The 23,856-nt window shown below is 47.7% G+C and overlaps 12 protein-coding genes across 12 annotated transcripts; 8 read left to right on the forward strand and 4 right to left on the reverse strand.

The window, feature by feature from the left end:
- Nucleotides 1–255: 255 nt before the first annotated feature.
- Nucleotides 256–1,702, forward strand: N7519_001520 (putative dipeptidase; the record flags this gene model as incomplete). Its single annotated transcript, XM_057288298.1, has 3 exons — nt 256–463; nt 523–735; nt 795–1,702. The coding sequence occupies 3 exons, from the start codon at nt 256–258 to the stop codon at nt 1,700–1,702; spliced, it is 1,329 nt and encodes a 442-aa protein (XP_057154381.1).
- Nucleotides 1,703–2,425: 723 nt separating this feature from the next.
- Nucleotides 2,426–3,699, reverse strand: mep20 (uncharacterized protein; the record flags this gene model as incomplete). The annotated part of the gene is made up of 5 exons (XM_057288299.1): nt 2,426–2,445; nt 2,500–2,762; nt 2,827–2,955; nt 3,008–3,419; nt 3,471–3,699. 5 exons carry the CDS (start codon nt 3,697–3,699, stop codon nt 2,426–2,428), a joined length of 1,053 nt encoding a protein of 350 aa, XP_057154382.1.
- A 1,495-nt stretch (nt 3,700–5,194) lies between these two features.
- N7519_001522 (uncharacterized protein) lies at nt 5,195–5,671 on the forward strand (the record flags this gene model as incomplete). The annotated part of the gene is made up of 1 exon (XM_057288300.1): nt 5,195–5,671. One exon carries the CDS (start codon nt 5,195–5,197, stop codon nt 5,669–5,671), a length of 477 nt encoding a protein of 158 aa, XP_057154383.1.
- A 302-nt stretch (nt 5,672–5,973) lies between these two features.
- On the forward strand, nt 5,974–6,675 carry N7519_001523 (uncharacterized protein; the record flags this gene model as incomplete). The annotated part of the gene is made up of 1 exon (XM_057288301.1): nt 5,974–6,675. One exon carries the CDS (start codon nt 5,974–5,976, stop codon nt 6,673–6,675), a length of 702 nt encoding a protein of 233 aa, XP_057154384.1.
- Nucleotides 6,676–7,257: 582 nt separating this feature from the next.
- Nucleotides 7,258–8,067, reverse strand: N7519_001524 (A4/G1 family peptidase; the record flags this gene model as incomplete). The annotated part of the gene is made up of 1 exon (XM_057288302.1): nt 7,258–8,067. One exon carries the CDS (start codon nt 8,065–8,067, stop codon nt 7,258–7,260), a length of 810 nt encoding a protein of 269 aa, XP_057154385.1.
- A 2,349-nt stretch (nt 8,068–10,416) lies between these two features.
- Nucleotides 10,417–11,260, forward strand: N7519_001525 (CheY-like superfamily; the record flags this gene model as incomplete). The annotated part of the gene is made up of 2 exons (XM_057288303.1): nt 10,417–10,799; nt 10,858–11,260. The coding sequence occupies 2 exons, from the start codon at nt 10,417–10,419 to the stop codon at nt 11,258–11,260; spliced, it is 786 nt and encodes a 261-aa protein (XP_057154386.1).
- A 201-nt stretch (nt 11,261–11,461) lies between these two features.
- On the forward strand, nt 11,462–11,960 carry N7519_001526 (uncharacterized protein; the record flags this gene model as incomplete). Its single annotated transcript, XM_057288304.1, has 2 exons — nt 11,462–11,573; nt 11,680–11,960. 2 exons carry the CDS (start codon nt 11,462–11,464, stop codon nt 11,958–11,960), a joined length of 393 nt encoding a protein of 130 aa, XP_057154387.1.
- Nucleotides 11,961–14,289: 2,329 nt separating this feature from the next.
- N7519_001527 (uncharacterized protein) lies at nt 14,290–14,655 on the reverse strand (the record flags this gene model as incomplete). The annotated part of the gene is made up of 1 exon (XM_057288305.1): nt 14,290–14,655. The coding sequence occupies one exon, from the start codon at nt 14,653–14,655 to the stop codon at nt 14,290–14,292; it is 366 nt and encodes a 121-aa protein (XP_057154388.1).
- Nucleotides 14,656–16,484: 1,829 nt separating this feature from the next.
- Nucleotides 16,485–17,244, forward strand: N7519_001528 (uncharacterized protein; the record flags this gene model as incomplete). Its single annotated transcript, XM_057288306.1, has 3 exons — nt 16,485–16,496; nt 16,826–16,885; nt 16,912–17,244. The coding sequence occupies 3 exons, from the start codon at nt 16,485–16,487 to the stop codon at nt 17,242–17,244; spliced, it is 405 nt and encodes a 134-aa protein (XP_057154389.1).
- A 3,102-nt stretch (nt 17,245–20,346) lies between these two features.
- N7519_001529 (uncharacterized protein) lies at nt 20,347–20,809 on the reverse strand (the record flags this gene model as incomplete). Its single annotated transcript, XM_057288307.1, has 2 exons — nt 20,347–20,567; nt 20,758–20,809. 2 exons carry the CDS (start codon nt 20,807–20,809, stop codon nt 20,347–20,349), a joined length of 273 nt encoding a protein of 90 aa, XP_057154390.1.
- N7519_001530 (uncharacterized protein) lies at nt 20,790–21,516 on the forward strand (the record flags this gene model as incomplete). Its single annotated transcript, XM_057288308.1, has 4 exons — nt 20,790–20,847; nt 21,117–21,170; nt 21,236–21,399; nt 21,421–21,516. 4 exons carry the CDS (start codon nt 20,790–20,792, stop codon nt 21,514–21,516), a joined length of 372 nt encoding a protein of 123 aa, XP_057154391.1.
- A 685-nt stretch (nt 21,517–22,201) lies between these two features.
- N7519_001531 (uncharacterized protein) lies at nt 22,202–23,385 on the forward strand (the record flags this gene model as incomplete). Its single annotated transcript, XM_057288309.1, has 2 exons — nt 22,202–22,285; nt 23,104–23,385. 2 exons carry the CDS (start codon nt 22,202–22,204, stop codon nt 23,383–23,385), a joined length of 366 nt encoding a protein of 121 aa, XP_057154392.1.
- Between the last annotated feature and the right edge of the window lie 471 nt (nt 23,386–23,856).

The following is a 23,856-nucleotide window of genomic DNA, read 5'->3' on the forward strand; positions in this document are numbered from 1 at the left end:
CATTGCTGACTTAGCATCATCACCGTCTGGCAGTACCCACACTAATGTACATACTGATAAATACATAAGTATACATAGTATATGTATATATTATTTGGTCTTGCTAGAAATTATCAATGATCTACTCTGTATGGATTTTCTATAACCGATCTCGTCCTGGGTCATTGGCCAGAATGAGACCTCGGGAGGTCCCGAGGGGTGAACCAGCCTTATCGATAAGAACCTTGGAATCTCTTTCGACCTACATGCTCGTAGATGTCAACAATGAGCGACGACAAGAGCCCCGTATTAGAGAGTCAAGGAGGTGCGCCGACTTTGAGGCGGACAAAGAACCCCTTCAATTTACTCTGGCTGCTTCTTTGTGTCCTTGTAGCCACTGCCTGGTTCACACGGTCGTGCTCGCCTTTCTCCCTTAGCATCGAGGAAAGAGTGCAGAAGATCCTGTCGCAGACTCCATTGATCGGTATGGAGATTGGAGGGAATAATTCTTCGTGGGACATTATAACTGATCGCCCAAAACAGACGGTCATGACGACCTTCCCATCTTAGTCCGGGAACACTTCCACAACCGCATATATGATCACAACTTCACTGAGACTTTTGTCCAGGGGAAGTTCCCGGGCCAAGTTGACATACCCCGATTGATACAAGGCAAGGTTGGTGGTACGTTTTGGAGTGTTTTCGTGCCATGTCCCGAGAATGGCACCGATTTCTCCGACGAGAATTACGCAGCAAGTATGGGAAATATGTCGGTACAATGGCTGTTGCACAGTATGCTCACGTGGGAATTATAGGCGTGCGTGAGACGATGGAGCAAGTGGATATCATGTCGAGGGTTCAGCAAGCCTATCCCAAGGTCTTCTCGAGTCCCCCGAATGGTACCACTGCCATGTCCGCTTTCCGTGAGGGAAAGATCATCTCACCGCTTGGTATCGAGGGCTTGCATTCGATCGGCAACTCACTGGCTCACCTCCGGATCTTCTATGAGCTAGGGGTTTCGTACGCGACTCTGACGCACAATTGCCATAATCGATATGCAGACGCCGCCATTCTCGAACTTCCAGGTGGAGGAATAAAAAAGTCGGATCCTCTCTGGCACGGTGTCAGCGAAGACGGTCAGAAGCTGGTGTTTGAGATGAACCGTCTTGGGATGATCGTCGATTTAGCCCATGTCAGCACGGAGACCATGCGTGATGTGCTGGGGGCGGGCAAGTCCGAATGGATAGGGAGCCGTGCTCCAGTGATTTACAGCCACAGCTCTGCCTATGCACTTTGTCCGCACCCGCGCAACGTACCTGACGACATCTTGGAGCTGGTCCGTGAGAGGAACTCCCTGGTTATGGTTAATTTTGCACCAGACTTCATTTCCTGCACGGCTTCTGACCGCGCCGATGGGATTCCAGACGCAGACCCTGTTCATGCCACCCTGGAACGAGTGGCTGATCATATCCTATACATTGGTAAGCTTATAGGCTTCGATCATGTTGGAATAGGTAGTGATTTCGATGGTATTCCGACGGTTCCTCGGGGATTGGAGGATGTGTCGAGGTTCCCGAATCTGATCAAGGAATTGCTAAAACGGGGAGTCAGTGACAAAGATGCAAGTAAGGTAGTGGGAGGAAATCTATTGAGGGTATGGAAGAAGGTTGATGAGGTTGCTCTTGAGATGCAAACCGAAGGTGCACTGCCTGTCGAGGACTAGTCTTTCAAGCTTTTTGCGTTATTTTAATTTGTTAAGACTGATGCTACTCTGAGTCCCATAATTTCTGAATTTGCAACCACAAAGTTTTGTGGAAGTGTATGTCGTCGAACCAGTCAACTCTGGAAGGCTGGAAGGCTGAGGAACTGCATAGTGGAAAGTTCATCTTGAATCGTCATTTGCTATAGTGATCATTAAAGACCAAGTGGGTTAAAGCCAAAGTCCATTTTGGAGAATCACCGGCTCGAATCGCCCTGGGTAGAATTTCTGTAATTCAGCGCAGTAGCAGAAGTACGTAGTTCAGTTCTTTAGGTCTGGTGCGACAGAAAATCACCACACTGTTCCCAGGCCATGCTTTGCATCTCAGATCTTGATGTTCAACTGATAGCGTGAGCCTGCCGACGAGAACCAGCATATCTGGAAAGCAATTATTAATGATCGGAATAAGGCCAAGAAAGTCAGGAACTGAGGAATCCAGAAATCCCGATGTATGTCGTATGTAGATGTCATTCGCCCTTCCGAATTGAGTATATTTACATTACGCAAGGCAAAGATATTCATCACTGGATTTTCATTCACAATCTATCGCAACTAATTCTCAACATAACTAGTCTTTCAATGATAAGCCCCATCAGAAAATGCATCCAACTTGATATCTGGCAAAGTCAATCTGACCCTGGCGATTCGTACTCGGCACCCCGAGCAATTGTATGGTGAGTTGACCATTTAGCAGCCAAGAGAAATTGCTATTTCCTGGTTAGCTGATGTTCATTAAGGGGAGCTTAAAATAGGACACTCACCATTAGCATACAGTGCGTAAGAGTCAGCGTTCAAGACGGCCTCTGCGCTAGAAAGAGCTGTTGCAGCGCTGTATCCATATCCGTAGTCTTCGGTTCCCGGGCTGTAAACTCCTGGAGCATGGGTGAACTCGTGGAGGGTAGTCGTTGCTTGATCTTGGTTGTGGCAAGTGTTAGTCAATGCCGGGAGCTCGCTGTAGTAGATATCACAATTGGCGATGATATCTTGAGATGGCAGGGTGTAAGCCAAGACATTGGGCTCGCAGCTATTCGTATCGCATTTGTAAGCCAGGTATTCATATAAAATCGTTACCGAAAGGAGGTACTCACTATCCCAAGGTATCTTCGCAGTAGTACTTAGTGGCGCTGTTCGAGCTGGCCTCCTGGGCCACAGCCTTAAGGCGATCAGCCACGACCTTGCGTGTGCTGCTGCTGGTGGTCTTGAAATACTCGCTGAACCTATCGGATACTATTAGAATGGTCAAGTCGTAGTAAAACGGTATACACATACTTGGAGGACGAGCCAGAAAGGGCAGCCTTTGCGGCAGCGTTTGCGAGCGTGACGGTGTTCTTGAGAGCCTTGTCAAGTGCAGCCTTCTTACTCGAATCCCTGCAGGTTGGAAGAGCACGACGATCGAGCGTCTTGATAGCCTTCAGCACGCGGGATGCCTTGACACCATCGACCTCAATCTCGAGATCATTGGAACGGTATGGCAAGTAGCCAGTAACTGCACCATCAGTGACTAGGGGCACCAGGCCGGTCGAACGAAGAGTCAATGGACCTCCGCTAGACAAGTCACTGGTACTGGCAATGTCGAATTCATCCTCGAAAGTCTCTCCTGCAGCAAGAGAAGTGAGAGATTCCTTGGTCAGACCCTTGAGGGCGAACCGGCGCTTGATTCCCTCGAAAGTGACCTCGTCATCTGGTATGAAGTTAGGATTGCACCGATATGGTCCAGGGGAAATGTAAGTACCGTTTTTGAAGACATTGACCTTCTTTACGGGTGCGGCGTCACGGAAAAAGTTGAGATGCACGAATGTGACATCTTCGCTGCCAGAGTTCTTTACGACAGCCTTGATGCGAGTGTCAGTGACACGACTCAAGGTGATATCGAGCGCAGGAGTCCCATCTGTCTCAACTGGCAAGGCCTGCACATGCTGTGCAATGGCCAGGAGTACTGTGGAGAGTGCAGCGAAACGCATGATGCTTGGAGCTCAAGAGTCTCAAGAAGGTTGATTCTGTGAAGAGCGGACTGTAATTCTGATGTCTTGGATGCTGATGGAATAAAAAGGCTCCAATTCTCGAGAGGACTCCGACTGTTTTATATAGCCCGCTGGACACTCATTGCAGTTTTGAAGTGGAATGGCGCGGTTTGCTCTCTCCTGCACACCTTCCATCTTCTCCCCGTCGCCCGAAGGTGGTATCCTTTCTGCATGAAACAGTTTGGTCACGCTAGTAGCCAATCTTGCATAGAACGGACACGGGAGACCTGCGGGAAAACTTGTCACTGGTCGAAGATATCTTGACATAGCTGCAATTCCAGGGGCAGGCCGTGGGCAATATTGTCACTGGTTGGAGATATATTGAAGTGGCTGCAGCTTCAGTAAGATCATTGTGCATGGCGTCTTGGCCCGACGGAAACCCGCGCCCCTGAAGGACGGACTTTAGCGGGCTGAATGCGAGGACTTGTGAAGCTGCATCCACAGCATGCTTCAAGAGGCGGGGGGTTATTCGATGTAACTCCTCATGATCGGTTCTGACAATGAACTCGGCGCTAAACCCTGCAAGCCCCTCGGCAGACAGACCTTTTTGTGTTTGACGTACCTATATCCTGGCCGAGGTATAGGATTAAGTATAGAAATTGAGTTTGGGCGGAAATAGAATGCAAAAATATGGCTACATCGCTACTGTTCAAAGTTGTCGAACACAAAGACATTGTACTGTAGAGAAATGAGCATACCTCGCCTATAGTAATTGTTGGAATAAAATACGGCTTTATTCTACTGGACCATAACAAAAACCAAGGTTTCTGTTTAGGGCCTAGGGAGGGCCATATCCCAGTTTGACAGTAATAATATGATCGGCAAAGACTCATATCTTCGTCTCACCTTAAACGACGGGCAAAGCCCCCTCCATTCATACCACGCCAAGCACCAGACCGTGCGTTTGTCACCGGACTCCGGTGCCAAGTTAGTGCCAAGATACTACCCAAGACGGCGCCGAATTCTTGACTTCAGCAACAATGCTTAGGGTCAGCCATTAGGGTCACGTCGGAAATAGCGTTAGGACTAGTAGAGGCTTGGCTATTGTGATAAATGACCCATGTTAGGGAAGGCAATGCGACGCCAAGCGCGCGAAAAAAGCACGGTTTCACGGAGTGCCGGAGGAATGCGGTAGAGCGTTTAGGCTAGTGGACTTGGCATGCAATTAACAACATTGATTGGTTCAAAGGAGAGATTGTCAACATGATCGGCGTTTCTAGATATAAGGCGTGAGAAGAATCTCTGCCCGAATCACACCTCTCTGATCCTTCAACACCCCAAGGCCCTCTCGAAACCTCGATACTAATCGTAACTTGCCTAAACTCCCCGTTACTCTATTTATTTATTTTCCTTTTCTCCTTTTAACCATTGATTCTCTACTCCCCACCATTGATATAGTGTGTCACATTGATCACCCACTTCTTTGGTCGCAAACATGGAGTCAAACTTGAGTTTGCAGGTCACCTTGGCCCCCCAGACACCGATCCTGCAGGCACAGGAAGCATTTGCTCTACCGATCAAAGTTTCTGTTTACAACGCCGCAGATTCACCAGTCACCATTTTAAGATGGGGCACCCCATTGGACCCTCAGGCTGGTGTTCTCGGTGTCTTCGAGATTTGTGACACAACGGACCAACGGAAACTGTCCGTTCCTACTATTATGGTATCACGCAAGCTACCTGCCTCCGCGGATGATCTCGTTGAGATACAAGCAAGACACACCCGTGATGTAACCGTCGATTTGCGGATTCCAGGCCTTGAAAAAGGACATGAATATTCTGTCCGTGCACAGGGAACTTGGCATGCGGTGTGGCCAACCGAATTATCCAAAGTGACTACATCCCAACTCAGGGATAACGAAGGTGCCAATCGTGGGAAATTCCTTTCTAATGAATCCTCTGTGAGAATTTGAGTGAGCTAAGTATTTGGTGCTTCCGACCCAAGAAACAAAGGGGAGGATCTAAGGGAACTTGATGCTGTGCGATACGATCGCTATCGATATCCTACGGCTCACGATTTATTGCATGTGTCATTTGCTGTTATTCACATGAGTACCTAGAAGATAGCAGTTCTGTGCTACACATCTCGGTTTCCCCGGTATTGCAAACATTATTAAACGAGATTCAATGCACTGTTTAGTATTAAAGTCCACTTGTCATGCCTAGAATAAACCTATGATGCTCAATAGTCCATCCACTCCTTAGTACAATAAACATGTCTTTCTATAAAGTACCAAATCCAAAAGAAGATGCTAGAGCAGTGTTCGAAATTCTGAAGCGGGGTGGTATTGCGATTCTCCCTATGAACGTTGGCTACGGAATCACTGCGATCGATCCAGACGCACTGGACAGGATCTTTCTCACGAAACAGCGGCAACCACACAAGCGACATGCAATGGTTGGCAGCTACTTCCTGCATCGAGACATTCATATTCTTCCCCCAAAGGAAGCGGGTATGGTCAAACTCTTGACGGTGGACCTGGACTTTCCTCTAGGGATCGTCGCGCCATATCGCCCTGATCATCCAATTATACAAAAGCTTCGACGCAGAATATTAGCACAGAGCGTCGTTGAGGACACTCTAGCAATGTTGGTCAACGGAGGTGCTTTGCTAGAAGAATTATCTCGACTCGCTGCCCTAGAACAACTTCCTTTAATGGGGTCTTCGGCCAATATCACCGGCAAGGGGGCAAAGACTGTGGTCGAGGATATCGAGCCAGAGATCCTCGAAGTGGCGGATATAGTTATTGACTATGGGAGACAAAAATTCCACCATCCTCGAGTCTCTTCAACCATGATTGATTTCAGAACAATAAAGGTTGTGCGATACGGGGCTTGTTACGACGTGGTGCAGGATGCTCTCCGGCGCTTTTATGGAATCGAATTGCCAGATGATCCTGGAACATCGACTCTTTAGTCTGAATAGACCTGCGCGAACAGGATATAACATTAGCCCAATGACACATTTTGATACTACCTATCACTATAAACAGAGCCGGATTAGCAAGTAACTGGGAACACGAATAATCTAACCATCCCTAAAACAACATAATGTGATGGCTTTGTTTTGCATGTTCACAATTTTCCTCGTTTTGGTCATTACAGACATATCTTAGGTCCTTTTTGGATCGCCGCAAACACCATTAGAGATGCTAAAGCGATATAATTGTCGAAGAACCCTAGGTTCCCTCTTTATATTTGGGTTAAATCACAAATCCTACAGTCATGTAGAAGGATCCAATATGTCTAATCCTGTCTAGGCAAGGACACGCACGTTTTTAGTATCGGTGAATTCTACTTGATGGTACTTACTAACAGAAGAATGAGTTAAACGCTATATCAACCTCAAGCTCACCGTGATATATAACCAAAAAGGAAAAGCATCCGAAACAATGCAGCGGCACTAGATCCCGCTGTTCCACGGTTTCACTGGGATGTACTAGAGAAAGGGTTGAAGGGTTTAAATTTGATTATTTCTTTTTAGCTTTTTCTTAAAGACCTAAATGTAACTGATAGTGACGGTATTTCTGGTAACAGAAGAAGATGTGAGAATCCGATCCTGATAGATGTCCATGATGGTAGCACCCAACGGCCCATAAGTATTCCCACCGCGCGAGGCAACTGCATTGGAGAACACTACGGTGCCAAAGTCGGCAAAAGGAGCCAACGCGTTGTTTATAGAGAAGTCCTCCACAATCCATTCGGCGTTGAATTCGCAGAGGTCACCCCCAAGGCTATAAGGGAATATATGCGTCACAGATACACCTGTGGATAGGTTCTCAATAGTAGCGAAACCGGAACTCTTGGAAGTTGCGTCGACTGTCATTTTGGTCACATCTCCGGGCGAAATTTGGATGTTGCTAAAGTTACGGGCGTAGTCTGGATACCATTCGTACCACGCGTTATATGACGTGGAACCTCCTTGAATACAGAAATCGATTCCTGTTTGTAGAATGGCTGTACTGCAAGTATCACCGTCGATGCCGACCCATGCAGATGCGCAGTAGTTCGTGTAGGAATTAGCACCATTTGGAAGGTGGGGGATAGGAACCGTGATCTCTCCAGATACCGAAGTGAATCCGGTACCAATAAGCACAGCCCCGGCCCAGTTTGAGCTGTAAGTCTCCTGGGATGTTTGATTCAGATAAAGTACTTCCGAGGTACCCGGGTTGTGAGGTCGGGTTGTGCGGCGCGGAGCTTGGGCAGATCGCTGTATTTCACTGTCCGCCTCACGCTGAGAGGCGAGAGGAGAAGCAATGATGAACGTGGCCAGTAGTGTGGCACTGAAGATTGCGACAGCGAACTTCATAGTGAAAATCTGGGAGCTGAGTCGGTGGAAAAGATCCCTACTATCAAAAAAGAAAAGAGAAATTTGATATAAGGAAGTTGAAGCGCGCGTGAATATGACTTTTCGCCCGAAATTTGATGTTTATATAGACTTTACTGGGGGCATTTGTTAAGCCCAGAGGGAACGAGCCTAGATTGAATTGAAAGACATGAATGACCATAATGCGAGACATGGATAACAACTTTCAATGTAACATGACCTCTATGTGTGGTGATGTCGGAGACCGATTACTAGGGTGACTTTGCAAGGTAGCCCCGTGGCTAACGATGAACAAGGGTAGACTACCTGCGAAGATCAATGGTAAATGCGTTCCTTGCGTATGTACGTCACATGCATTCGGACTAATATATACATATATACCGATGTAGCAACAACTGTAATACTGTGTCTAATATTCATCGGAGTGCAATCAAACTGAACATTTTGGCGACACATAAGATACGACAATAGCTGGTAGGACACCGAGACCAATAATTTCCACGAGTGGTTGAGTCAATATTATTTTAGTAAGCGTTGGCTCTACTTGAGGAAAATGGGGGGGAGGCCGATACCGACTCCCTGAGGAGTAGAAGATTGTCACTACAATATTGGCAGTCTAGCGAATTTACCGTGGGCCGAAGTCCCAGAGACTTCTACGGCATGCCGAGGCCCACTTCTCGTGTTCCGCTCCCGGTGTAGTAGCCCACTATGGGGATTTTTACTCCTAAGAGTGATAGAGAGCATATATACAAGGAAGATATAGGAAATCTTGGTATTAAATTCTTCAACAAAAGTAAGCCATAAATGACAACTTCAGGATTCTACGAAGACTACTGAAAGAGACTACGTAGTTGGATGCACACCGTACAACCTTTAGACCCCAACAAACTTCTCGCGGGGTCGTTTCGCTCTGCTATTCGCACTCGATTTCAGTAGCCCGCCCGCCAAGCGGCTTTTCAGATGCGCTACGTTCGTCCCGACAGTCTAAGCAGTGGGGATGACGTCCCCACATCCCAAGCACATCGGCGTGGGGTCCCCGTGCGAAAGGTCGAAGAGTGATGCGTCTCTGAAACGGAGAGTCCCCAGAGACAGGACAAAGACATCCAGAGAGCAGAGATCGATCGCAGTGGACAACAGCCACCGAGCGCTGGTATTGACCTCACCGCTATCCGGTCAGTTGTTGCGGTCGATCCCGCCGCTACCCCCCAGTATTCAGGTTCAGTTCACTTCAGGGACGTGGTACCGCCGACGAGAGAAGGGGCGCGAGGGTACCAATTCATCGATGAACGGAGTTGGACCCAATTGCACTCGCAACTTTCTTCCGACCACTTTCATCATCCCGACCCCGAACGCTTCGATCCTACCATCCCCACCTATATTCCACGTCACGAAGATAGAATAGAACTTGCGACACATTCTTTGGCATCAGACGTTGTCCTATACCCCGAAATTTACGCCAAACCTGCCCCGTGTGATACCCAGTCCAGAAGCCAGTCCAGAAGCGGGTCCCCCGCGCCGCCATCCTCCCATCCGCAGCGCAGGAACGCTGACGACCATACCCATGTTACTACCCGTTTCAAACATATTATAACGGACAGTGACCATGCGGTCATTACAGGACGAGACGGAGAAGCATTTCAATACTGCGAGGACGAGCCCATTCGCATACCCGGGGCGATCCAGAGTTTTGGCTTAATGCTTGCGCTCCGTGGAGAGTCGCCAAATCAGCTTATAGTTCGCATTATGAACAGGAACTCTGCAGACTTTTGGGTTATTCGCCCAAGCAACTGTTTCAGTTGAAGAACTCCTGTGACATTCTGAGTGAGGAACACGCGGACACACTACTGGATCACGTCGAATTTGTACGTGATGATGCATACGGACCCATGGACCGGAGGTTTTCAATATGTCGATACGCAGAGCTGATGGGGAACGCTGCAAATCCTGATGCGCCACCCATGTCTCTCAGACGCATAAGGTTTGATTATCTGCGAGTTCGAGCGCGAAGATGACGAAGTGAACCCGTTGAATGTTGAGGGCCTTACCACTTCGGCGGTTCCCGCAGACGCCCTAAGCATTGTTCTAACACCAAATCAGCCCGCTAATAGCATAATTAACCACAGCCAGCCTCTCCGCGTTCTTAGGAATGCCCGCCGTAGGCAGGGCGACTCATCTTGTACGGAAGCTTTTAGTAACTTAACTCAGATACAAGAGCAGCTGGGAAGCCCAAGTAATGTGGATCAGCTGCTTAATACAACTGCGTGATTGGTGAAGGAGTTGACTGGCTTTCACCGAGACTTGATTTATCAGTTCGATAGCAGCTGGAACGGCATGGTTGTTGCCGAATTGGTTGATCCTAACACGACAATTGATCTTTACAAGGGTCTTCATTTCCCTGCATCTGATATCCCTGCGCAAGCCCGAGAACTATACAAAATCGACAAGGTCCGGCTCTTATATGATCGCGACCAAGTTACTTCTCGACTTGTTTGTCGGACGTTGGAGGATCTGGGATCCCCGTTGGACATGACTCACGCCTACATTCGCGCGATGTCACCAATTCACCTCAAATATTGGCACACATCAAGGCCGGTCTCCAATGTCAATAACCGTCAGCTCATTCAACGATTTATGGGGGTTGATCTCCTGCCACAGCTACGGAAATGCTGGTATGCGCGTGTCATTCCCGATACGCAAAATGTGCCGGCTCCTCGGTGACACTGTATCTCGAAACATACAGCGGCTTTCATATGCCTCTGACCCCCAGACCAGAAAACGAATCAACACTGCCCCAACCGAGACCAACCCATCAGGCTACATTATCGCATCTTCCGATGATTTGCTGCAACTATTTGATGCAGATTACGGTGTTTGGTCAATTCGACATAAAGACAACATTCTCGGCGATAACAATAACTCACAGGAAGTACTTGCATTGCTGGAGTTCTTTCGCATACGGCATTTGGGCTCAGTGCTTGCCTCGCGCGACATCGTCAAGGATTTCCATGATTTTCATTACTCTCAGGGATTGAAGGTGATCTCTGGTCTACTATACGTCCCGGTCTCTACTGGTCGTAGTGACTTCATTGCATTCTTTCGCCGTGGACAACTCACAGAGATCAAGTGGGCTGGCGATCCTTACGAAATTGAAAAGCGAAAGCAAACCGCGGGATAACTGGAACCCCACGAAAGTTTCGCCGCATGGCCGGAGACAGTACTATCGCAAAGTAGGGAATGGACAGAGACGGATGCGGAGACGGCTTGTGCTGTAATTTCTCTCTTGAGACATTCGGAATAATTTTCCTTGTTTGCTTGAAAGCTGACATACATTGGACAGTGGTTTACGGCAAATTTATCAAAGTTTGGAGGCAGCAGGATGCCGGCATGCAGAACTCGCAACTCACTCGATTACTTCTGGCCAACTCTGCACATGAAGTTCGGACCCCCTCTGAATGCCATCGTGGACTATTTGGAGATTGCACTTGAGAGTGCCTTGGATGATGAGACCAGAGAGAGCTTGACTATCGCATTCGGCCTCCAAATCACTAATTTACGCGATCAACGATCTGCTTGACCCGACGAATGCCGAAAAAGGCCAGGACCTCATCAAAGACGAAAGTTTCGACCTTGAAGCCACCTTTAAAGAAGCGTCTGATGTGTTGTCTGGCGACCCCAAGCGGAAGAACATCTCATACACTCTTTCTATACACACAGGTATTCCTGAGTCAGTTCTCGCAGTTCTCGGCGACCAGCGTCGTGTGCGGCAAGTTATTTCGAACCTCATCTCAAATGCAATTCAGCACACCACATGCGGTGCTGCCATGGCAGAAATGTGGCGCTCTGGCACTCAAACCATTCCAGGCCATGTGGGGTGAGTCTGCTGAGTCCTGTTGGATAATCCCATTTTTATAGATGAGATGCCTTAGTGGTAGGCTGACTGAGCCTTTTGCTTGCTAGTTTGCTTGCTTGTTTGCTTTCCAGGCCTTGTGTAAATGGCCTTCTCCTGATAGATTGAATGCGGAATATTTCTCTCTTTGATTCCCTCCTAGTGCGTAGTTTCGCAGGCCTCAACAAATGCAACATATGTTCTAGTAATCTACGGAGATCAACGATGCCCTATCTGGAACACGACTATTCGAATAAATAAACCAGGTAACCACTACTGTGTGGTGGGATCTCAAAATAATCTCAAGGTACTCTCACCCTCTTATAATAATTGGTTTCCTAAAAGCACAAACTCATGCAGGTTGTTTAACTTTGTTATCAATTATGGCTTACTTCAATCTTGAAATGCTATCACTATACCGAATCCTAAAGGCATGAGAGTGTTGACTATTGCTCCCAGGGTATTGTTTAGGCCTCACCCGTGGACCAGCCTTGTAGTTTTCCAAGGTTGATCTCTCCTTTGGTGGCAAGCGACCATTGCTCCTTCCCCGTGAAAAAGCGGTTTCTCTCTTATGAATTGCCATATCCTCAGTAATCCCGTCTTCCTTCTTCAACCTTCTCATTACTCTAACCCACAAAACAACATTTCTAAAGGTACGATCCCTTAGCTTATGAAGGAAATACGAAGCAAAGCAATGAGCTAACATTGACTGGTTATTTTACATATTGAGATTTACCTCCCTCTCGTCAAACTCACAACAGATTTCTAAAGACGCACGACTAAGTGAAATATACCTGTCCCCTCAATCCCCGATTCCCAACCCTGTTGTGCACACAGTCCAACAGTATTGGACAGTGGCTCACAATCGGCCTGTGCTATCAATCCATGGATCAGTGATGGGCACCTGGGCAACTTGAGTTGCTGACGCAGCTGCGAGTCCGAGCAACCCAGCGCGATGAAGCGCGTCGCGAGATGTTCTGTGAGGCACTAATGATCGTCGCGATCGGTGCGGGTATAATAAATCTACACTTTGCGGAGGACTTCAACTTGTCTGCGAACATCCTATACATGCTCCACAGACTGGAGCACAGGATGGTAGGCCTTCTCGCGGAATTGTGGGGCATGCAGCAACAGGAAGTTCTTGATTACTGGATGACGGCGCGGTTTGGGATAATATCAACTAATCGGCCAGTGCCATCGATTAGTAGCCGCTCCGAGTTCGGGAAATTCAGCGTAATGAAATTTGTCGAGAGATCTTGTGGGAGGGAACAACAATCCTCGCAATTTGTGTAACGGTCAACGTTCGCGCTAAGCCAACAACTGGCCCGCGACAAGATTGGGGCCCATGCCAAGTACAACCACAACAGTACAACGATCCTGAGGCTTGATGTACCAATAGTTTAGTTCCAATAGCAGCATTTCAAGATCCAAGGAAGAATCCTTCGTCCTGCTTTTTCTACTGCTACAGACCAGTGTACTAGTTGGCACGCTTTGGAGAAAGAAGCGGTAATTGCGGGTTGTATTCTACTGCTCACAGCCCTTTCCTCGATGACACGAAGTTACTGTCCCCATTCGTAGCCCGAAGCATTTCAATCTTGTTGCCGGGAAGCAGACTAGCCGTATCCCAGATAATCAGATACTTGGAATTCCTGGTTTGCAATAACCATAGCCCTACTGGTCTGGGGCTAGTGTGGCCGTTCTCCCGGGCTGGATCAGAAGATTGGAACCACCCTACAAAATGTGGTTAGCCGAGCACAGGCTTGCTATTCTCTAGTTCTGTTAACTAACCAATTCTTGAGAACATTGATCTTGGGAATATTCTTGAGACAGTCCCAAGTCTGCCAGGAACATATTCGGGGCAATGTGAGATCGTGATGATTGGTATCAAGTCCGCCGTCCTCTTATAGAATATTCTTCTCCTTTCTGACAGGTTTTCCTCTTCCACCAGAGGACGCGATTCAATTATGGTATTCAGCCTCCATACCTGCCTCTGTTGTTTCGATTCGAATTTTCTAAACTGCCTCTATCAGGCTATGATAAAGCTACGTATCAAATGTGTAGCCCGTCCATTCCAGGCTCAGTCTACATATCAGATCGTATAGATCAGTGGGAAAAGCTGATTGGATGGTGGGATGTAAACCCTTTGGGCTGGATGTTCACTGGTTCCCAAGGAAAGATACAAGCAGAAATGCAAGTTATGTACATAAATTGGTCCTGTCCACTGTCTTGGTCCCGCCCCGACAATTGGTCTCAATCCTGCTATTCGTCATTCCTGCTGTGCAACTGTTTGTGCGCAGCGTTGTTTGGTTTCCTATAGCTTATTGCACGCTGTTCCAGATGTCGGCTTCCAACTCACGGGCAGCCTCCTCTTCGGCCCGTAGGATCCTCATGTTGTGAATGAGGACCTCCAACCACTGGCGGAGTCCCCATACGATCTGGGCACTAGGGGGCTGCCCGTTGTTCTCGAGTTGGATCCTGATATCCCGGGCTTGTCTTCTGATGATCCGCGCCTCACGGATAATCGCCATGCGTGCATTATTGCGCCAGGCCCGACCCAGGCGCAGCTGGGTCAGCAGCTCGAGGCCCTCGTTATCGGGTGCCGGAATAGGCCGAGCATCCGCCACTTTTTTCTTGTCAGCCTCTGTAATACGGTTGGGAATGGAGAGACCATCAAGGGGAGGCATATGTCTCACTTTTCAGGTATTCACAGGAAGAGATGGTAAAAGGTATGGTATGGTTGTAGGCTCTTGACCTGTGAAATGGCCTCTGTTAGCTTATTGCTTGATCAGAAATATCGATTAGAGACCAAGGGATGCCTTTTGTGAATGCGATATGCGAGGAGGATAGGGCATCTGCTGGAGTGAGATTGAAAGTGAGATCAAGAGTGAGGTCGAGAGTGAGGTTGAGAGTGAGGCTGAGAGTGAGTGAGAGTGAGTTGACAAGGGAAGGACAGAGAAGTATCGTAGAGGATCTCAAACAACAATTTCTGCCATAGGCTTCAGCAGTACTAATCTTTTTTCAAGGTGAAAGTGTTACCTTCCTCGTGAACACGCTCTTCCTTGCGTATCCCCGAAGGTCATCCACAGTGTATATGGTACCCCGGACGCTCTTAGGCGTAAACCATGCTCTTCTTTCCTATACCCTGGACCTTAAATAGTAGAATCCTATAAGTGGCGCTCGACTGACTTCGACCTTTTGACCATTAGAACCCACTTATAGGATGGGGCTGTATTTTTGCTTGTTTCTTTCTGAATCACTCTCGTTAGGGTGGTTACTGCAAAGAGATTCTCGAATCTACTTCGGCTCTTGCGTTTCGTTGATATTATTCTATAACGATAGTGTAGCAATTTCATTTGATTGTGCAATACTGCTTACCTTTTACCTGCATATCAACTCTTCAATCGTGCATAATATTTAATGGATAAATGTGGTGAGGATGCCGATTTCGCATTGTGTCTACTACACAAGTATTGGTTATCGACGATTGATTTAGATTTGATCGTATAGATCCATGGAAGAAGCTGATTGGATGGTGAGATGAGGATCCTTCCCAGTGGATGTTCATTGGTTTGGATAAAAATCCAAATGGCAACTAAACTGGGCGGGCCCCATCCACAATTCTTAGTTATAAAACCAAGAATTTCACCATGATAGGAATAAACAACATGTGGGTAAAGAGAAAGAATAAACACAAATGTGATCAGAAGCCATGTTCCAGGTGTCCGGTTCCCCTACTCCTATTCGTCAGAGTCCAGTGCCAGTCTAATGAAGGGAGCGTCTTGGCCCTCAAGCTCCATCCTCAAATATTTGATCTTTCGGTCGTTCGTTTGATCCGAGTCAGTCCCTTCCGGCTTGTGTTTTATGCCTGCAACAGATGTTGTATGTTTCAACCCGGGTACCTGTTCCTGCAATGTAAGTCTTTCTGGGCAGTACATGGCGGGAAAGAGCACGACCAACCGTTGTATCCTTTTGAATGGCTCATTGTATGTTAATCCAGATTTCTGCTTCCATCTCACGAGCAGCCTCCTCTTCGACCCGTAGGATCTGCATGCTGCGGATCAGAGCGTCAAGTCGTTGGCGGAGGCCCCGCAGAATCCGGGCCCGAGGAGGCTGCCCGTTTGTCGCGTATTCGATTTGCATATTGATAGCACGGCGTTTAATTATCCGCGCCTCGCGGATAATTGCCCTGCGCGCATTGTTGCGCCAGGTGTGGGCCAACCGCAGCTGGCTGAGCAGCTCGAGCTGCTCATTGTCAAAGGTCGGGATATGCCTAGTATCCGCCACTTTTTCTTGTCAGCCTTTGTAATACGGATACAGACAAAGGTTCAAGGGGAGGCATGTGCCTCACTTTGCGCGGCTTCAAAGGTGGAGATGGCAGAAGGGTGTACAGTAGGTTCGGAAATCTTCAACCTACGAAATGTCCTTCATTAGCCTGCTGCCTCATCGCTAGTCTGGGGCTAAGGAATACCTTTCGAGGTTGTGACACTGGGTTTGTTGATCTGATCAAACGATAATGAGGGTGAGGGTAAGTTGAGAAGGAAATGATAGTGAGGGTGAGATTAAGTTGAGAAGAGAAAGAAAAGTAAAGCGGAGAATCTTAAACAGCAATTGGTGCCAGAGGCTTCAGCAGTCTTAATCCTTTTGCAGAGTGAAAGTCCTGGCTTCTTCGCTTTCCCATGTGGAATTGCAATTCAAGGTTGTCCCAGGTGACTTTTTCTCCTTCTCTTCCTCTCCCGTATCTCACATCCTGACACAACTTATTTCAACCAACCCCACACCCGAGGTATGGTCCCTTCGATACAAAGCAGGATATGAGACAGCGGATGGATCTAACGAACACTTGTTATTTTGTAGGGTCACATTTCCCTCGGACACATAAAGTCGCCTCCAATCATACCTGAGATCACGTTGGGGGTAAGACATATACTCTCATTGAACAGCACCCCCAACCCAAGCTGACAAAACAAACAGTGTCCGACAATCCAATCCCAGTGCCAGATAATGAACAGCTTGAGCTGATCTCCCAGCCCCAAGAGCCCCGCGAAGTGCGAAAACACCATCGGCGCGCGATAATACATGAGGCGTTTCTTATCATGTGCTATGTCCACATGGTTATCGCCAGATATTACTGTGCTCATCAGGCCCCCTCATGCCATGCCCTATTGAACATAGAGCTACGACTGGTGTTTTTCCTTAACGAGATGCTAAGTCTCTCCACTGACGAGGCAATTGACCGTGGATTAGAGAAGGAGATCTGGTGTTATGTGGGATAAAAACCAGGCTCCCTTTACATGCTACAATCTTTCTAAGGTGGATATCCATGGATGGCCCCAAGGGCGCGGCTACATATGTCAGAGCCATGCGACCTCACATTGCTTTCGCTTTGTATTGAGATCGTCATCGGTCAGCTCTCTACCAAATACATGTTATCTCCCAGTACAGCTACGTATTTCCAAACCTCTCAGAATATGATGAAAGTTTACTTTGCTGGTATTTCTACTGCACAAGCCCTCGTCGGGCTTATTCGCCCCTTCATCTAGTTTCGCAAGTGGAATTTGAGATACTACTTTATTACCTTCTCTCTCATCTGGTTGTAACTTCACACTTCCCACTCCTTCATTCTAATTCCAGACAGCAACCAATGATGATACAGCCTTAGAAAGTGGCTGACGAGCGAAAAGTCCCAGTACTCAGCAATGAAAATTTGGATGAACTTTCACTCTTGCCAGAGTAGCGAGTTGCTAACCACAATCAGGGGCTCATATTTTATCATCCGAAACGCGCCTTCAGCTCGAGTCCTTGTAGCCCTGAAAGACCCAATGTTGGTCTTGCTTAATGGGAAACTCTGTCTCCGGGCTGAGGAGTAATGGTACCGACGCTTGGAGAGTTTGACAACTTCAGAACGCCATTCACCTGTGGGCCAAGTCTATGGCTTGTGCACCAGATTTATAAGCTAGCAAACTCTGCCAGGAGGTACAATGGCAAAAAGTCTGATTGTATATATTTCTGATGCATCATAGAATCTGGCAAGTAGCCATTCATGCCGACCAGGCCAAAACCCGACTTTTGTTCACAATATTTCCACACCTTCAACCGGACAGTATTTCCAATATCCCTTGAGAATTGTTGCTAGAAAGTAGTTTAACTTCTACACAGGAATGGCCCCCGTATATAACAGACTTACCAGTGACATATCCACCCCAGGAGTTAGGTTGATATCGCGGACAGGTTGATCTCTCCGCCATTGAGAGTTCCTAAAGGCCAAAATCTTTTTGTGTACTATACTCTCACGCACCACAGCCACCTTCCTATCCCCATCCACGGTATGAGATAGGGCTAGGTCACTGCCATGTTTCTCGATCGTCGAGTGGACTCGCTTGTGTTATTTTTTTGCATCCACGGCAGCTTGGTTCTCGAATGACAGGCCGAAATCATCGACACCATGGCTAAAGGACCATCTTGAGGTAGCTTTAGCCATACTCATATCATTGCTTCCAGGTAGCGCAAAAGACCAGGTATGACTGAATAGGGCTTCATGGTGAAGTTCAAATAGGGGCAGCCCCGAGAGTCGCAAAATTCTCGACAAGGACGATCACTGTATTTTCTACCAGTCACGGTAAATTTCACACCATCCCCATCATCGATGATCTTGAGCGAAAACATATAAACCCACAGCATTCGTCATTCGATAAATATATCCAGACATGTAGAATTGGCTAAGCCATATAAAGCTAGCAATACTCTCCTAAATTCTTATTAGATAGCCGGACACCAGATGTTCATCTTCAAGCACTAACGTCACTCTTGCTTCTCATTGTGATCATGACCGGGGGCCCGGCGGTGGGCGTGGGCAGGCATACTGCCCAGTTGGCGTAGGGTCGCATCGCGGCCCCCAGGTGCAATATGGAGTATAGCTTACCATACACATATTGGATCGGTACGTCAAGCTCAAGTGGCCGCACGATGCTAAGGACGTGGGGATATGGCTATAACTACTATACAAGCATTGGTTGGACGTGGACAGCCTTGTGGTTACTTCTTTGGATAGCAGTCGCCCTCACTCGATCCATGTGACGCTGCGGATCATGCTAGTAATTTCTATACTTGAGACCCATACCGCCAATTTCCAATTGCTCTCACCTCAAACCGTCGCCTCCACCTTCAATATCAAGCCAGCAATGATTATAGGTGGATTTGATTCCTACAAGCCAGGATTCACGAACCTTAGGAGACTACCAGTCAAGCACTAAGCAATCGGTGAGATACACCTCCTCACTTCGATACTACATTCCCAAGGGCGTCCCGGAGCTAAACCTGACGAGGCTAAATTTACCAACTATCCGATCCGAACGTCGAGTTGAAGCCCTAACGCAGGTGCGTGAGCAACCCTTCACCCGCCTGAGCCTTTACAGCGGTCATCTAAAGGATACGTTAGAGTGACCAAATGCCACATGCTTGCCATACTAGTCCAGATGATTGTTCTTCGTGTGGAAGATAATTTTTGGCACGAGTCGGGATCAGGGATTTCGAGAGCAATTCGATGAGGGACCCAGTGAGGATGTTAACCCCTCTTGATTATTGAAAGTACATATTATGATATCCAGTTAATAACAAGTTGGTCGTACGTAGTTCTATACTTGGAACAATAGCGGGATGAATTCCCATTGAACGCTTCTGTTGTTGTCAATATGTTGTCCCTAGCATTGTCCTGGATCGTACATTTCATTCACGCATGTTTGCCATATGGAGACCCCGAGTTGCCCATATATATATCTGGCTGTCATCACCCATCACACTATTCTCACTTACAACTATATTCACTTTTTAATTCACCCTCTGTCCAGTATTACTTTCTTGTCCATTATGGCTTACTCTATAGTTATATAGTACGTATTCGGTCGATATACCTTGCTTCGAGCGAACGAAGATTAATGAGCATGTTGGTTTGTGGGGTAGACTTCGCAAGGTTTGCTCCTTCGTTCTGAAGGTGGCAGTCGCTCTCGCTCCTTCCTTGCGATGTCTCGTAGGAATTACTATTTACGACCTTCTGCACCACTCTCTTCTCTTCCACTTCACCACTCTCTCATTCCAGAGATTGACCACAAGAACGGAATGCATGGTCCCCTAATCTATAAGTACCATACTCGACGAAACAATAAGCCAAGACTGGAAATTTGACAGCATCAAAATTCAACCACCTCTCAACCATCCTACTGCCGTTGCAGTTTAACCTACGGAAAGTGAGATTCATTCCCACCCCTCAATACTTTACTCATACCCGTATAGCGACTGGAAACTAAGAAGGAAAAGTGGCCGATGACAGGCCAGACCCGGCTCCAAGCGACGAGAAACTCGAGATGCTCACCCAGATACGCCTAAGTCGATCCTGGCGGGTTCGTGCTCGCCGACCCATCATTCGCGAAGCTCGGTTGATCCAGAGCCGAGCCCGGGTTATTCGAAACGAATTTGTTGCAACCGGCCAACGTCCCCACCCATGGTTGTTGTGGGATCTCTGCCAGTGTCTTGATATCCTTATTCAGGATATGGAAATCTTGCGAGGAGAGGAAGAGGCCGCGCGTGAGGTTGAAAAGGCGATCTGGATAAATGTCTGAATACACGAACTGCAGAATTAAGTTTCAGACCACGAATATTGAACATCGAGGGAGGCTTTGTCTGTACCTTTGGTTAGTAGAAGCTTTGAGAATAATCATAGGCGAGGTTCACCATCCTTGCTCTTGAGCTTGGAGACTCGGATGGTGTATATTGTCAATGGAATCTGGGAGCACGAGCTACTGAGAGGGCCGCCCGAGCCTTCGAAATGGCCATCTGGAGAGACATTGCACAGGGGACTAAGGCAATAATTCACCTGGGCACTCGTGGGCAACCCTAGATCACAATACAATCTGCCGACATTGGAGCAATCGTTAATGTCCTTTTTTTTTAAACGCGGGCCTGCCAAGGTGCAATTTCCCACGGCAATTATTTCACATGCTTCACGATACTGTTCTCTTTTTCCTCTATCACAAATCCTTACCACGCTTAATCTACTGCCTGCCACACGAAGCTAAACCAGCAAAGGTATGATCCCCTGGCCTATAACTAACATTCATGACCAAGCAATAATCTAAGGCTGAGCATTTCATAGGTTCAACACCACCACTCCACTCTCCCACTACTCCTCCTACTCAGCCGACCAAAAGTGAGCCACTTGTCCTCCCCTCGACGGTCTTTCCGAACAGTATTTGGAAAGCTAACAAGAAAAAGTGGTTGATACTCGGCCAATCCCGACCATAAGCGATGAGCACCTTGAGCTGCTCACGGACCTACGGCTAGCTCGATCCATCGTTCGCCGGGCTGGGAGGATCCAAGCGCGAGCCGGGCTTATTCGAGACGAATACTTCGCGATCCGCAGACTTCCACACGCACAGGTGCTGTGACATCTGCACCAGTGGCTTGAGGCGCTGATCCACAATATGCGGGTTTTGGAAGCGGAGGAAGAGGCCGCCTGTGAGCTCGAGACAGAGATCTGGAGCAACCTTGGCTAAACAAAGTACATGAGGAAATCCAAACCAACCGAGTATTGAACATTGAAGAAAATATTACTGTCTCTGTCTATCCTTTATCAGTACATATTTTTATATTTTACTGGTAGAACATTAAGTGTGTATAGGTCTCTACGTCGACTAAAAGCGGCACCTGGGACGCTGCGACTTCTCCCATACTCCCCTTCTGTTCTTCTGTCAATACATTCTTCCCACGCTGAATCTACCGCCCATCACAATTTCACACAAAGCACATCCTCGAAAGGTATGATCCCTTAGCCTATTCCCAATATCCGGGGTAAAGAGGTCAGCTAATGGTGGCCATTTTACAGCTCCAATATTTCTACCATAGTTGCCGCCTACAACCTCCACATCTCAAGCTGGGGAAAGCAAGACACATGCCCTCGCCCCGAGGATCTATTTTCAATTGTATCAAAAGGCCTGACAAGAAAAAGTGGCAGATTCCCGGCGCATTCTGAGCTTGAATACCGAGCACCTTCAGCTGCTCACGCAGGTGCGCCTAGGTGACACTTGGCTGGCAAACGCTCGCAGGACCATCATTATCCAAACAAGGACTATTAGGCGACACACAGAAGAATTTATAACGCAACACAACCTGCACGGGGAACCACCAAGTGCGCAGGCCTTATAGGGCCTCCAGCCATTGCTGGAGGCTCTTGTCCCCAACATGGAGATGCTGCGGCCTGAAATGGAGGCTGCGCGCGAGTCAGAAGCGGAGATCTGGTGGCATCCATCCATGGATGGACACCTAGTTAGATCCACGCGTAGACTTGGCGATTACCAAGTCAATGGTCATGCCCAGGTGGGCACCTGGGAACCTGGACAGCTGCTTAGGCCACTTCTCCTGCATTTTGTTGGATCATCCCCTCCTGCTTAGATGAGATGCCTTAATGTTATTTAACCTGAGCCTTTTGTTTCCCCAGTTTGCTTGCTCCAGGTCTTGCATAAAAGGCCTTCTCTTGATAAGTTGAACGCAAGAAAGTTTCTCTTCTTGATTCTCCCCAGCTTTTGTTTCGTAGCTCTCAACACCTTTAATTCTGAGCATGATCAAATCAATCCTCCATCAAGTATCACTTTGCTATCAATTTTGACTTACTCTATAGTTATATATTCCATCAATATGAGTGGTTTTAAAACTGTCTTGCTATACTCAGGACGTTCGTTTGTTGGGATGCCTACTACGCAGATGTTGCCTAAACTTCGTGACCTTTGCTCCTTCCTTCTTAGGATGGCAGCCGCTCTCGAAATTCCCTGGTGAAAGTGCGACTTTTTATACTGATCACTATTCAAGTGGTTCTCCGCAACTCTTCTCCCCCTTTCACCACAATTTCACTCCACAACAAATAAAGGTATAGCCCCTTGGTCTATACCTAACCTATATCCATTGACAACGAAGCAAGAAACTAAGTCTGGGAATTTCATAGGACAAACATTACAACACATCTCCATCTTCCTATTGCCTTCCCGTTTTCACCCGCAGAAAGTGAGATTCGCACCCTCCCTTCAAAGCCTTCCCGCATTGCAAAGACGAAGCTGACTAGAAAAGTGGCCGATACTCGGCCTATTCAGGCCCTTGACAACGAGCAGCTTGAGCTGCTCACTCAGCTACGGATGGCTCACACCTGGCGAGCTCATGCTCGCAGATCGATCATCCAACAGGCTCGCATAATACGAACCCGCGCATACGAGGTTAGAATGCAATATGAGGCCGACGGGCAGCCTCCTCGTGCCCAGATGCTACGGGGGCTTAGGCGATGGCTACAGGCGCTGGTTGGTAGCATGCAAATGCTACGGTCAGAAGAGGAGGCAGCCCGTGAGCTGGAAACCGAAATCTGGACGAACATACAATAGGGGATGAGAACTATTACTCGATTGGTTTTGGGGGGAGGGACAACCAGTCCATTACCTGGTCTTCGTTTTGGCGTTTACCTCGCAAAGCCAATAAGAATCTGTTTGATCCCTCATCTGTGAGGCAAACATGTTTGTTTGTCTCTGGCATCCCATGGGACCGAAACTGCCCAGCTAGATAGATAGTTCAGCCCTCACTTCCTCTTCTCTTTTCCTCTGGTCCCGGTCCTTCATACTGAATGTATATGTGTTGTGATTAAATGAACATCAAACCTTTGAAGGATGCATATCCCACTGCCAATTACCCTTGTCCACCGATCTTCGCTCACCACTGATGCAGTGTAGACTTGAGTCCAGATAGAGAAGGCTAGGAGCGAGTGCACCCTATCTTACCAGTCGAAAAGAAAAGGAAAAGGAAACTCTGCCCAGTTATAAAGGAACGAAGGCTGTGACTAATTACAGTCGGATGGGTAG

Source organism: Penicillium mononematosum (assembly GCF_028829835.1).
Source record: "Penicillium mononematosum strain IBT 11891 chromosome Unknown utg000001l:1.0-4488741.0:1.0-4491989.0, whole genome shotgun sequence".
Taxonomy (NCBI): domain Eukaryota; kingdom Fungi; phylum Ascomycota; class Eurotiomycetes; order Eurotiales; family Aspergillaceae; genus Penicillium; species Penicillium mononematosum.